This window comes from Saimiri boliviensis, chromosome 11 (assembly GCF_048565385.1).
Source record: "Saimiri boliviensis isolate mSaiBol1 chromosome 11, mSaiBol1.pri, whole genome shotgun sequence".
In the NCBI taxonomy this organism is placed as follows: Eukaryota; Metazoa; Chordata; class Mammalia; order Primates; family Cebidae; genus Saimiri; species Saimiri boliviensis.
The window spans coordinates 58166812-58181518 of NC_133459.1; the positions used below are offsets into that span (position 1 = coordinate 58166812).

Genomic DNA, 14707 nt, shown 5'->3' on the forward strand with positions numbered 1-14707 from the left:
CTAAGAATAACCAGACAGTTTCCCTCACACTCCTCTTAGCAGATCTTTATCAGTATTCTACCTGCGCCCCCAACTCTTCTTCCTCTCAAGCAAGTGACCACTTCCTTATCCTTGGCGCTGGGTTTAAACTCCATCCCTTCCACAGCTTCTTAAACGTTACTGTATCATTTGTTCCCTTTCTGTACTTACATTTACTTTCTCTCCATTGGCTCCTTTCTCTCTACATATAAACTTGCTGACATAGTCCCCCTTTTTAAAAAAGAACAAAGAGCCACCACTCCATGTTAAAATCATACTGCACTTCCCCTTTCCTTCACAGTCAAATCTGAGTTGTTTTATACTCACCCTTTATGCTTCTTTCACCTTCATTTAATCTTCAACCCACTACACTTGAGTTTCTTTCCTCTGTGGCTTTCACTTTATTACCAGGTTGCTAAATCCAGTGTTATATTATTCTTTTCTTACTTGATTGTTCCTTTGTGAAATTATATTGTCTTGATTTCTGGTTCTCTGTTGCTTTTTTTTTTTTTTAAATCCTCTTTAGATGATGTCCAGTGAAATTTACTGTCTTTTTAAAAAAATTAACTGATTATTTTTGCCTTTGCCAGCAACTGCATTATTGATCTTACCTCACCTACCCAACTTTCTCCAAACTCACCTCAAGCAACACTTCAAGCCCATCATGCTGCATTGACTTTCTATTTGTCGAAGAGGCTAAGCTGTTTTAATGCATCAGGGATTTTTTCCCCCTCTATCTAGAATATTCTCCTTCTAGTTCTTCCAGTGTTTGACTGCTTCCATCATTCAGGTCTTGGGACTGATGTTGCTTTTTAGGGACTCTTTGTTACAGCTATTTCAAAAGTAGTGACCTATTTGTCTCCCACCTTTATCCCCCTGTAACCAGTTAACCTCTTTCTCTCTTATCTATAACACAGTACTTTCTAAAGTAATCCAGTTGGCTTTTGGGATCAGAGCTCTTACATGACCTATTTTCTGCTCTGTCCCTAGGAGAACACTAACCACTGTTGCCAATACAACACCAACACTGAATCAAAGTGGTGATGGTAAATACCACTGCCTGGGTTCTGACCTCAGAGACTAGTATTTCACCATTAAGTATGATATAGCTTAGTTTTTGTGTTTGTTTGTTTTTTGTTTTGTTTTGTTTTTTAATACTCAGGTGGATTTTTAACTGGATCATAGATGTTTGTTGGATTTCAGCAGGTAGAAATCGGGGAAATTAGTTCTCCAGACACAGGGAAGAGCCACTAGCAGTAAAACAAATGCTGTCCTTCAGCTACAGATTAGAGGGAGATAGTGGAGCATATACATTTGTCATGATAACCCTGGCCCAGATATAGAAGATTTTAAAAACTTATGATGGAGCCAAATTGTGGAGATAAGACAGTTGGGAATAACTCTTTTTTCAGCACTAGGAGGAGAATGGAGCCAACAACAGAATTAGAGAAGTCATCAAGAAAAGTTGGTTAGGTGAAGGGATGCGTCTTGTGACATTTTTTTTAAAATTGCATTTTATGATTTGGAACTCACTTTCTTAAAATAATTGGTTCTTAGAAATATTGTACTGCTACTTAGCAGAAAATTCAGGGCAAAATGGTAAATATGGGCATCATTTACATGGTGGAGGACATGTATGAGAGTTTGAAGAAATGTTTGTATAAAGATAAATTTAATTCTGCTGCTTGGTTCTGTGACATGGGAAATTTGTCTAATATCTTTGGACCTTCCTCTCGCCAATAAAATTAAAAGGTTGGACCAAATATTTTTAAATGTTTTTCTTGGTTCTTGCATTCTTTGACAGGCATATGAAGGAAAGAATAATAATATATACCCAAATTTAGAATATTATTAAAAGCTGAATTATTTTTATGAAGATCTTAAAACTCAAAGCAATGACTGTCTTTTTGTAATGAGGAGCTAGAGGAGGAAAATATGAAAATAAAGTTGATCTAAGGTTGAGTTTTTGTTGGCTACTGGTTGTGAAAACTTAATCTTCCTTGATTTCTGTGACATTTATACTGAAGTAATTTAGGAACAGCATTTCCACATTTCTGATTATTTGTTTGATTTATTAATATAGAAGAAAATAAAGTAGTATTTGCCAGATTGTGTTTAGCGATGGACACCTGTGGAAGCCCTATCTGTCTTTTTTGGGTCACTCACTAAAAAGACTTAAGTTTGAAGGAATACATTTTCCAAGATGGTGAAACCCCATCTCTACTAAAAACAGAAAAAAATTAGCCAGGCGTGGTAGCCGGTGCCTGTAATCCCAGCTACTAAGGAGGCCGAGGCAGAGATTTCCTTGAACCTGGGAGGTGGAGTTTACACAATCAGTGGCCAAGATTGTGACACTGCCCTCCAGTCTGGGCTGCAGAGTGAGACTCCACCTAAAAAAAAAAAAAAAAAAAAAAAAAAAAAAAAAAAAAAAAAAAAAAGAATACATTTTCTTTTGTCTGTTTGCTTTGACCTCACTCTCCCCACTAAGCTTTTTCTTTCTTTCTTTTATTTATTTATTTTTTTGAGATGGAGTCTTGCCCTGTCACCCAAGCTGTAGTGCAATGGCAGGATCTTGGCTCACTGCAACCCCATCTCCTGGTTCAAGCGATTCTCCTGTCTCAGCCTCCGTAGTAGCTAGAATTATAGGTGTGCACCATCACACTTGGCTAATTTTTGTATTTTTGGTAGAAACAGAATTTCACCATATTGGCCAGGCTGATCTCGAACTCCTGACCTCATGTGACCTCCCACCTCAGCCTCCCAAAGTGCTAGGATTATAGATGTAAGCCACTGCACCCGGCCTCCCCACTAAGCTTTTTAATTTATTCACTGTTCTTGGTTGTAAGCCTTTCAATTGAGCCAAATGAAATTACATACCATTTTCTAATTTATTTTGCAGCTATTTTAAGAACTTCTCAGAGGCACTCCAATGTCCATGGCTGTAAGGAGGGGAAATTGATTTTAATCTGAGCATAGTGGTCCTGGAGGCAGTCCCTTAGCATGTGTACTCCTTATTTTGCCTAGTATTCCGTGCCTCTGAAATTGTCCTTTTAAAATCATGAATTATACCCATTTTGTAAAAAGTTAATGATGTCACTTCTAAGTTACACATTAAAAGTTAATGTGTAAGTTGGAAGGACTGAAAAGTGGAAGTCACAATTTATTTTCCTTTTAAAGATGCCCCAATTCTTGGAGTTTCTCTTCCTGCTACATCCACCCAGATGCAAAATACTTCTTATTTTATGTTTTAAGTATTCTATTAATTCATCATATCCTCTCAGTCAACATTATGCTGCTTCCCTGTATGCTATCTATTTTTGTCATCAGAGCCATTGCAGGAAACTTCTAACGGGTCTGCCCGACTCAAGCATGAAGCTACTCTGTGTCACTGTGCTGCTCTCCAAAATACACTAAAGAATGTCAGTCTTTCTTGTTACTTTTCAGTGATTTTTCATTAACCAGAGCAATGGTTCTCAAAAAAATGACATATTTAGGAATCACTTGAGGATTTTCTTATTTAATATGTCTAGAGACTCTGATGCATATTGTTTCTAGACCCTATACTTGGAGAAACCCTGATTCATACCTGTGCACTAACAGCTGTTGTGCTCATACCACGTGCCAGGCCCTGATATAAGTATATTTGCTATTTCATTTAATTCCCCAGCCATCTTGTGAGGTAGAAACTATTCTATTTCCTATTTTGTAGGTAAGGCCATTAACTATAAAATAAGTCTAAGCTTCTTGTCATGGCCCTTTGGACTCCTGCCTGTCTCTTTAACTCTTTTAATTGTCACCTTTTCCCCAGCCTTTCTTGCACTGCAAACCCAGTAATACTAAACTGCGTGTTCCCTAAAAATAATATCTCTTCTCATGTATCTGTACTTTTATCGTATCCGTACTTCCTGAAGCTTTCATTCCTTGACTCTTTCTTTATTTAGAAAATATGCTACTCACCCCTCTAGCCCTTCCATTCAGAAATCATCTCCAAGAAGTCTTTCCTAAATACAAACCCTAATTAGCTTGACAAACCCATTTTTTGCAAAACATTTTGTGCATACTATAATCATGGAACTTACCATATTGTCTAGAAATGATTTATGTCTTCTTCTCCTCTCCTTAACTCTTGACTGAAGCTACCTTAAGGGTAGAAACCTGGTGATTGTCCTTTGTAGTCCCATCATATACCACAGTGTCTCACATAGAGTAGGAGCTCAATGGTGTCTTTGTGCGCTTTGAAAGTAACTGGCTACGTTTCATTTGCCGGTATCATTCATCTGTGTTATGTTAGATAATGGAGATCTGAATCACCGGTTGCCAAATTTGAAAATGCACAAAACTATTAAAAGTGAATTATGGTGGGAGAGAATATTATTGGATTAAGATAGTTAAATGGTAAACTAAGATATTATTACTGAACAGTGAAGTGGGTGAATATGTGTGGCAAAAGAGAATCATAGTATATTTACTTTAAGGTTTTTATAGGTTGAGATTACATGTCTAGGAAACATATGATCCATTTTAGTTCTGATGTAATTTGCTTTCTAAAATTTTTTCTATCTCATATTTGCTTATTGTAAAAGATAATATTCTACTTCTCTTCAATGTGTACACGAATGTTTAACAGATACATGTGAAAAGTTAGTATACCTGAAGCCAAAATAGATAGAAACAACTCGAAGTGGTAGATAAGGCCTTGACTCTTCAAGATGTAAGGCTAACTTTTAGATAGGAAGCAGAAGTCCTGTCTTATTTCAGAGCTCATGGATAAACTGTAAGTAGCTTTAGACTTGACATTTCTAGCCTTTGTTTTTCTATCAAAGGATGTGAGTGAAATTTTAAGTTGCAAATGTTAGGTTATCTTTAAGTTTTTTTTTTCTGATGTTCTGCTAAATATAGACAAAACACAAGACTAGAGTTACATACCTGGCTTTGTATTATTCCAAATTCTGTATTACTTTATCCATTGCATCAATGTATTATAATGTCTTAGGCATGATTTTGTGACATGTTTAGTTTGTTTTTATAAAGTTACACAGCCATAGAGACATATTAGCATAGTTCCATTTGTTTGTCCAGGTCTATGTTTAAACCAAACAGGACCTTTTCTTTCTTTCTTTCTTTATTATTATTATTTTTTTTTTTTTGCTGTTTTCAATTTGTGTTTTTATTTTGTAATGTTACCTTGTAGGCATGAAGAACCAGTAAGGTCATTTGCTTTATGTCATTTTAGCTGCAGACATTCAATACTGCCTCACCTTGTCAAGATGTCAAACAGCTGACTAATGGAGTTGCCATGGCACAAGTTCTTCATCAAATGTGAGTACTGGTCAGACTCTCCCTGAAAAGCATTGTTAACCCACTGAATACCAAGGAAGAAAACTTAGACTTGACTTGCAAAGGTTATCGAAACTTTATCTTATCCAGTGACATATTCAGGAATATGGCACCAAGGCATTCTTGCAACTAGGGAACAACCAGGGACATTATTCCTCGCTCATTCATAGAGATACATCTTAACCGAACATGTTGATCAGGATTCTTATTTATTCAAGGTAATTTATTTTGAACTTGTTATGGGCGTGTTCACACTATTTTAAAACTGTAAAAAACAAGTGAATGATATAATTGCTTATGGTGTTTTCTTTGGTTGTACTGCTGTCATTTTAAGGTATCCTTGCATGGAGATTATTATTTTAGACATTGTTGAAGTGTAAAATATTGAATTTGGAAAAAAATTTTAAAGTATTAAATTTTAAAATTTATTTCTGAATTAATACTCTTAATTTATGAGTTTACCAATAATGAAATGAGGAATGAATGGAATTTGAAGTCACAGGTACAGGGAAACCTTAACTAAAAAAGTGGTTGTGTTTGGGCTAGACCCATTTTATATGAGCATATAATATCAAAAACTTCTAAATTCATTTTTCCCCTAATATTTGTCAACATTGTGTAATGGTTAGGGTTACAGTCTATAATATGAGCTGTACCCTAAGTAGAACAAACAAGGTCAATTCTGTACTCATAATTTATTAATTAATAATTATAACAACTTTATATTAGCCTACTTTGAGACAGAATCCTCTCTCTGCTTCACTGTTTTCTAGTCAGATTATTTGTCACCATCATGTTATGTAGATTTACCATGATTGATATGGAAAGCCTTTTAGATGGGTTAGCAAAAATCCTATGCCTGTCTTAGAAACATAATTAAAATGATATAAAAATCCTACTTATTTAGAATCTTCAAAATGATCTATTGTGAATAGACTGATTTAATGGCTAATTTATGATTAACACTTTAAAAGGCAAACTTAACTAACGTTAACTTTTGAGAGGGATGACAGTTATTCTAAAATATGCCTTACTCTTATTCTGTCTTTTAAAATATTTCTTAAATGTTTTATTTATTTATATCTTAGTTGATTTTGAAATGATTTAATTAATCAGAGTCAAACATTCTGGACATAGTTCTTTTTTGATGATTTGAGAAAGTCATCATTGTTTTTTGTCACTAGAATTTATGCCTTGCCTTCTTCTCATCATGCTATGTTGTAAGTATTGCTGTAGATGTATCAATGTTGTGGTTGGTATTAATGGAAGGCTGGTATGCATTCACTCATTTCAACAGTTCCATTCAGAGTTGTCCTTTCTATATGTTTTGTTGGGCTTTAGTAGCTTTATGCCAGAATAAAGAGACCTGTTTTTACCATGATGTGATGCACAAAGCTCTTTGACCTCCTATACTCTAGCACTGGACCTGATGTTTAGAGTAGAATCAGTAAATAGAGTCAGCTAAACTATATACTTTTCACCAACTCATTTTTTCCACAGTCTGTTGGATTATGCTGTTAATGCTGATCTTCCTTCTCTCTGCATTTTCTTTATTTCTTCTTTCTTGTGTCTGTTACAGTCTTCTAAGAGCTTTTCTGCAGGAAAAATAAAATAGCCAATCGGAAATTCTCTGTCTTAATTAAACAAATGGCCAATGACCTAAAATTAACCCTAAGTATCTCTTTCGCTCTCCCTGTCTCTTTGCTTCATTTACTCAATTTTACTTGTTCTTAGGTGTCTGAGTCTCCTTATCATACAAGGGCTACTTTGTATTTATTTTTATTTTTAAACTCCTTTCCAGTTTTGGAACTTTTCACAAGTCTGGATCTGGATAGTGAGACATAAAGCATACATTTTCTCCCTGGCTTGGGCCAGTATATCTTATTCCAGTTAAAAGGGTTAATTTTACCATATGTCTTGAAACATTTCAAAACACTTTAAACTGTTACTATTTTGAACATATTGCATTTATGGCTATTGTGGCTGACATCAGATCACATCAAAATTGCTACTGAAGGTAAGAAGAGAAATTCTGCTTTTTAAGGAAGTAGCAAAATTTAACCCGTAGTTCTTTTGTGTTTACTTGAGGCAGATATTTTTCCAAATAGTAATATCTTTAAAAAGTGGTGTCTAAACTGTTTAACTTAGACATGAAGAGTCATGGAGTTATTGCTAGGGTTCTGCAGTTCCTTAATCATTCTCTTCACTTTGAATATGTAACACGTAACTCTCTTTTCAAATGCATTTGGAAGCTTCAGTTATTTTAAAAACACATGGGAAGAAAACTGGACAACTGTATTAATTTCCTAGGGCTACTGTACCAAAGTGCCATAGAACCAAGTGGCTTAAAATAGAAAAATTAATTCTCTCACGGTTCTGGAAGCTAGAAGTTCTAAATCAAGCTATTTTCTGGGCCATGCTCCCTCCAAAGCTTCTAGGAGACGATTCTCCCTTGCCTCTTCTAACTTTCGGTAGCTTCAAGCATTCTTTGTTTTGTGGCAGTGTATCTCCACTCTGTCTTCACATGACCATCTTACCTGTCTATGTCTCTTTTCTTTTAAGGGCACCAGGCATATTGGATTAGGGCCCATCCTAATTCATTATGACCTGATCTTACCTTTATTATGTACTTGGAGACCTTATCTCAAACAAGGTCATGTTCACAGGGGTTAGGACCTAAACATTTTTTTGGGAGGGGTGTAGGATTCGTCTCAGAACAACTATAAATTGTGCATGCCATATCTTTAAAAGAAAGGCGTAGCCTTGTCACTTTAAGCACCAGCTAACCTCTCTGCTCCTGTTGTCTTTGACTAAACTTTTTTTTTATAAGAGGAAGAAGAATGAGACAGAAAATGTAGCATAGTCAGAGACCTTAATCATCATGCATTTATTTATTTGTTTAGCAGATATTTGAGCATTTAGCATAATAAACCATGATAGCCAACATCTGAGTATTTACTAAATAAAGGCATCATTGTAGACCTCATTTGACATTATTTCATTTAAATTTTACTAGTCTAGTGAAGTAGGTATTATTTTTACCTTCAATTTATAGAAGAGGACAGAGGTATAAGAAGTTGAAATTGCTTTCTGAAGTTAAATAATGAATAAATAGCAAAGCTAGGATTTGCATCAGTTTGGTCTTACTCCAATTCAGTGTTCTCAACCAGCTGTAATCATTGAAATGTATTGAAACCATCCCAATAGATTTTTACTTTGGAGTATTAATAAAATGAAAGTCAGTTGTGTATAAAGTATAGATAGATATCTGTATAAGTTTTTACTTTGGAGTATTAGTAAAATGTTCGTATAAGTACAGACATCTATCTATGGACATCTATCCATGGACATACTTATATGGAGATCTATCTGTACTTTATACACAACTGTTGAAAATATAGATCACAGTTTGATGGATTAATAGAGAAGATTTTTGGGTATTTCAAGAAGAATAGGCTCTGGGTGTACATTGAAGTGACACAACAATATTGTTTGTAGTAACTGGTAGGTATTACTTACTGCCTGAATTCACTTGGTAAAATTGTTGTAGATAAATACCTTGGATAGAGTTAAAACATAGTAATTCTTATTTAGTTTTATTAGAAAATAATTGGACCATATTTTGATTCGTTAGTGCTGTGTCCCATTTCTTACTTGATACCCCTTGAGTGTTATTGAAGTTCTGGGAAATAGAAGAAAAGGAGCTAATTTTTCAAGACTCTATATGAGGTTGCAACACAAAAGAAAAAAAAAAAGATGTCCTGTGATTGGAGATCAAGATTAATAGTAGAAAAAGTTGACTGCCATTATAATTGTTTGAGAAGGGTGAATTTGTGTATAAGAAAACAGGAGATATATTTTTACTAAGAAAGTATTTCTCTGGGCTAAAGTTGATTTGAGGTAGAACGGAAGATGAGGAATGTAAAGACAAAAGGAATTATCTTGGAAAAACTAGAGAAAAATCTATTATATCTAGATCCAATTTCTAAGATAATTATAGCATAGAATCATATACTTGGATCTTTTTAGGGTCAGTTAGAAGACTGGGATAGTAGTCAAGGGGATCCAGAGAAAAAGAACCAATAGAAGGTGAGTGTGTGTATAATATGTGTCTGAATATACACACATGTGCGCACACACACCGATTTTTTTTAAGGAAATGGCTCATGTGATTGTGGGGGATGACAAGTCTAAACTCTGCAGGGTAGGCCAGCAGGTTAGAGACTCAAAGAAGAGCAGCTACATTTGGAAGGCCATCTGCTGGGACAATTTGCTGTTTCTTTGGAGGAGGTCAGCCTTTTTCTTAAGGCCTTCAACTGATTGGATGAGACTCACCCACATAATGGAGGGTAGTTTGCTTTATTCAAAGTCCGCTGATTAAAATGTTAATCTCATCTAGAAAATACCTTCCCAGAAACATCCAGATGGGTTTTACCAAATATATGGTTACTGTGGGCTAGCTAAGTTGACACATAACATTAACCATCACAACTGGCATACTTCTTTTGGTTAGGACTTTTTATTAATCTGATATAAAAAGAAAGTGAATTGGACAGTTTTGACTCATTAACTCAATTCATTCAATTATTTCAAGTAAATACCTGGTTGGCAGTATAGCATTTACATTTAGATAAATTGTTTTGGTAGTTGCACCCTTAGCATATGGGAAAAGTTGAGCACAATTAACGTTAATCTGCTTTAAAGAAAATGGTTATATACAATTATTATGTATTCATCATGAATAAAAAAATAAAATGATTACAAAGTCCAAATGAATTGAAAATGGTGAAGCCATTTTTTTTGGTTATCACAGCCAAAAGTATTATCTTCTGTTTTTAGAACAAATGAGCAGAAAGATTTCTAAAAAGCTAGATACTGTGTTCTAGTTTCAGTTTTGGATTCTTTATTTCAAGTTATAACCTTGGAAAAGAAGCTCTTTGATTTTTCCCCGATTTTAGTTGGCATACCTGTAAAGTAAGAATTTAGATGAGACCTTTAAGATCTCTTCTAGCACTAACATTTTGTGATTTTGAAGTTGTTTGACCCTTAGAACATTTATGACATTCTCCTTTGAGTGTAATTATTTGTGCTTTTTATTTTTCTTCTTTATTAGCTACTTTTCAAAGTGTCAAAATGGTAAATTATCGTCATATTAATCTTGCTCAATTCGTTACTCAGATAAAGCATCTAGGTATTTGTTTAGAATATAGTCTATTAGCATAGTTCACCGTATATAGTCAAATATTGTTCTTCAAATCCTTATTAAATACACTAAAATTTAGTGTAGCAATTCTTTGTCTTGGCCATATCAGTATCAATATAGGACTTTGCTTTTCATTAAAACTAAACTTGTCTTTGTAGACTTCTCATTTAAACTCATTCTGCTTAGTTTTACTCAATTGAATAGATTTATTTTGGGCTTTGCCATGTACTGATAATAGTATCACTCAGGGCAAATTACTTAGACTCTGTCTTCCTCAATTCCCTGAATAGTAAGACTGAAAATAATAATGGAGTCTTTACCAAGTTACCAAGCACAGTGCTTGATACAGAGTAGACACTAATTATAATGTTGGCTTTTCACCTATTCAGAGTTGAGACTTTTACGTTTTCTGATAGCAGTGCACCTACTATTAAATATTAAGTAAATATTTGTTAAATTGAAGGTGTGAATGACTTAAATAACTTAATATGACAAATTATTACTATATAAGTAATATTAAGTATTGTTATTAAGGATAGGCTTTAAGACATAAAGTAACTTTCTCTGTTGGCTCTATTTAATGTTTTTTATGTAATAAAAACATTTTCATCTTTAGTATTTTACTTGTTGTTCTTTCAGTGATGTAGCTTGGTTCAATGAATCTTGGTTAAGCCGAATTAAAGAGGATGTTGGGGACAACTGGAGAATAAAGGTATGCAGAATGAATGGGAGAAGTGCTTGATTCAAACAGTGGTTCTAAAATTAGCACTAAGCTCAAGCACATCTTTTTTTTTTTTCAAATTAACATATAGGACTTTTTATTGTGTACAGTTTGAGTTTTAAAACATGTATTCTTTCATGTAACTACCATCATAATGAAATAGAAAATATTCCCACTAACCAAAAATAGGCACTTCAGACCCATTTTCAATTAATCCCTGCCTTCATTCCGACCCTGTATAGCTATAGATCTGTCTCATGTCACTATGGAGAGTTCATTTCTGGAATTTTGTATAAATTGAATCATATAATGTGTACTCTTTTTGTCTAACTTCATTCACTCAATTTAATTTTTTGTCTCATCCATGTTGCCTGCATTAGTAGTTCTTTTTTTGCTAAGTAGTATTTCATTAGACTGATATATTATGGTTTGTTTAGCCATTCACTTGTTGATGGATATTTGAATTTTTATTATTTTTTACTATTGTGAACACAGTAGCTAATAAACATTCATACATGAATTTTTGCACAGATGCATATTTCTTTTGAGTGAATTTCTGGGTAGAATTGCTAACTTGTGTAAGTATGTGCTTAACCTTATAAGAAACTGCCAAACTGATTTTGTGTTTTTTCAGTTAGTTTTGCGGTGTCTTCTAGGACATTTGTTTCATATAGGTTGTATGATATGATGATATACAGTTCTTAACTGAATTACTGTGCTAATAATATGCTAATAACTGATCTTTAATGATGTTTCCTTTTCTTTTCCTGCTATTGGTAATTTGTGTCTTTTGAATTTATTTTCTTTGATAAGTCTGGCTAGATGTTTTTCAATTTTACTTACTTATTTTTTAAAGAATTAGCTTACATTTTCTACTCCATTGATTTTTCTCTCTGATTTTATTATTTCCTTTCATTTATTGTGTTCTTCTTTTTCTTGCTTCTTAAGGTGGAAGCTTAAATAATTAACTTTAGACCTTCTTCCCCCCTAATATTAAGCACCATCTTAGCCACATCCCATATATTTTGACATACTGTGATTTTATTTTCATTCATTTCAAAATATTTGGTAATTTCCCTTGTGTTTTCTCCTTGGATCTACGAGTAAATTATAAGTAGGCAATTTAAATTCAAAATATTTGAGGCTTTTCCAGTTGCCTTTCTTTTATTTATTGGGAATATACTCTTTATTGAGAAATTATTTTACATTTACTGAGTCTTATTTTATGACTGAACATATGGTCTGTCTTGGTGAATGTTCCATGTGTACATGAAAACAGCACGTATTCTACAGTTGTTATATAAATTTGGATTTTGTCAAATTTGTTGATAGTGGTATTTTTTTACATCTTTATTGATATTCTGTCTTATCATACTATGTGTATAGTATAGTATGGACTCTGAGGAGAGTCCTTAAATCTCTAATGACAATTTCGACATTGTTGATTTCTCCTTTGCATTTCTTTTTTTTTTTTTTGCTTTTTACTTTGTGTATTTTAAATTTTTGTTATTAAGTTTATTACACACGATATTTCTTGAATGAATTCACTTATTATGAAATGCTTTTTTAAATCCCTGGCAATATTCCTTGATTTGAAATAAAATTTATATGATATTAATATAGCCACTACAGATTTTTATGATTATATTTTTCATTAGTATTTATTTTTCCATTCTTTTAATCTGCCTATGTCTTTACATTGAAAGTGTTTCATGTAGGCACCTAATAGTTGGGTCTTACATTTTTATCCAGTTTGACACTCTATTTGATTTTTTATTTTAAAAAAACATTTCTTATATCCATGTTTTGGTTCAAATTCTTGAACATCTTTAAACTAGAAGTTTTAACATAGTCTCCCAATTCTCTTATCTTTCATTTCTGAACCCATATGTATTGACTGAGTTTTCTCCTAATTTCAGTCCCCATTTTCCTGCTTCTTCATATATGTAGTAATTTTTTAATTTGATGCTAGACATTATGAAATTTATTATTGAGTACTGATTTTTAAGTATATTGTTTTGAGGAGTGTTGTATTTTGTTCTTGCAGGTAGTTTGGGTACTTGGAATCAGTTTGATCCTTTAAAGCCTGTTTTTGGCTGTGGTGGAGGACATAACTAAAATACTCTTTCCTTTAGGACTAAGTTAGAACCATTACTAAGCTGTGACCTTTATGGAGTCTTTAGTGAATGCTTTGTGCATGTACCATAGTGTTTTCATTCTGGCTAGTAAGAATTTCAAAATTTTTTTGGCTTGTATAGTCTTTGGGAATGGTTCGGCTTATAATTCCCTGGATTGTTATTTCTTTGGAAAGAAAATTGAGTTTCATCCATCCACATCCAAGTTGGTATTTAGCCAAAGAGTCAAAGGAACCACTCTGCACAAATCTCCAGAGCTCACTCTTTCCATAGCTCCCATCTTTTCATCTGTCTGCCCTGCAAATTCGAACTGCCCAGGCCTTCCTGAACTTCTGATGTCTATCTCTTCAGTCATTGAAAACATCAGGCTTGGTTTGGTGTCCACCTCCCTCTGCCATAGTCTGAAAATCGCCTTAAGACAGAAAGCTTGTACAAACTTGCATAGGGCTCATTTTCTGTTTGTTTTCCTTCCTTCAGAAAGCAGAGTTTTGTACTACTTGTCTAAAGCTTGAAAACAATTGTTTAATGTATTTTGTCTTGTTTTCTAGTTATTAGTGACGGGAGAGAAAATCAAAACCCAGTTAATTTGCTCATGACTGAAGGTGGACATGCCCATATATAAATTTTTAAAGTGGGCCCTTGAGTTCATTGTGGCCCACTTTAAATATAATTACCCTACTTAACTAACAACTGATTAAAGCTCTGATGGTTAAAAAGTATCATGTGTTTGTATTTCTAGACCTCTATTATAATGTTTTTGTTGTCCTTTTTAATTAGGGGAAAGTTTTTATTGTCTTTTCATGGTGGTATAACTTTTCTTTCATTATTAATCTGAAATAAGACTCTCTCTTTTTTTTTCATGTTAGGCTAGTAATTTAAAGAAGGTCCTTCAAGGAATTATGAGCTATTATCATGAGGTATGAAAGACATCTGACTTTGTTTAAATGCAAAATGCTATATGATAATTACTTTGAGATTGAAAAATCACTTGGTTTTTTTGTTTATAATATTTTACTGGACTATAAGTCATAATTGGAAAATGTTTTATTGGCATTTTTATAGGACACTCATTTGTGAAAATAAGCAAGCTTAAGCTTAGATATATTGATTTGTGAGATAACATTGCTTAGGTATTGATACTCTCTAAACTGATTATTTTGAGGTAGAATTACCTTTATCTTTAATATGATTTGATTTTGTCCTATACTATGAAGTAGACTTTATAATTAATTGAATTAATTTTCTATTTAAAGCGTTATTTTGACATTTCTTCCCAGTGTAAACAATAGCAAA

The 14707-nt window shown here is 33.4% G+C and overlaps 1 protein-coding gene across 1 annotated transcript in view; it reads left to right on the forward strand.

The window, feature by feature from the left end:
• HOOK1 (hook microtubule tethering protein 1) overlaps window positions 1-14707 on the forward strand; it is a 68721-nt gene that overhangs the window by 2028 nt on the left and 51986 nt on the right. Inside the window, exons 2-4 of the mRNA XM_010348363.3 lie at window positions 5252-5337; window positions 11198-11270; window positions 14281-14331. Of these exons, the coding sequence (XP_010346665.2) occupies window positions 5252-5337; window positions 11198-11270; window positions 14281-14331 (210 nt within the window). The remainder of the gene's footprint in view (window positions 1-5251; window positions 5338-11197; window positions 11271-14280; window positions 14332-14707) is intronic.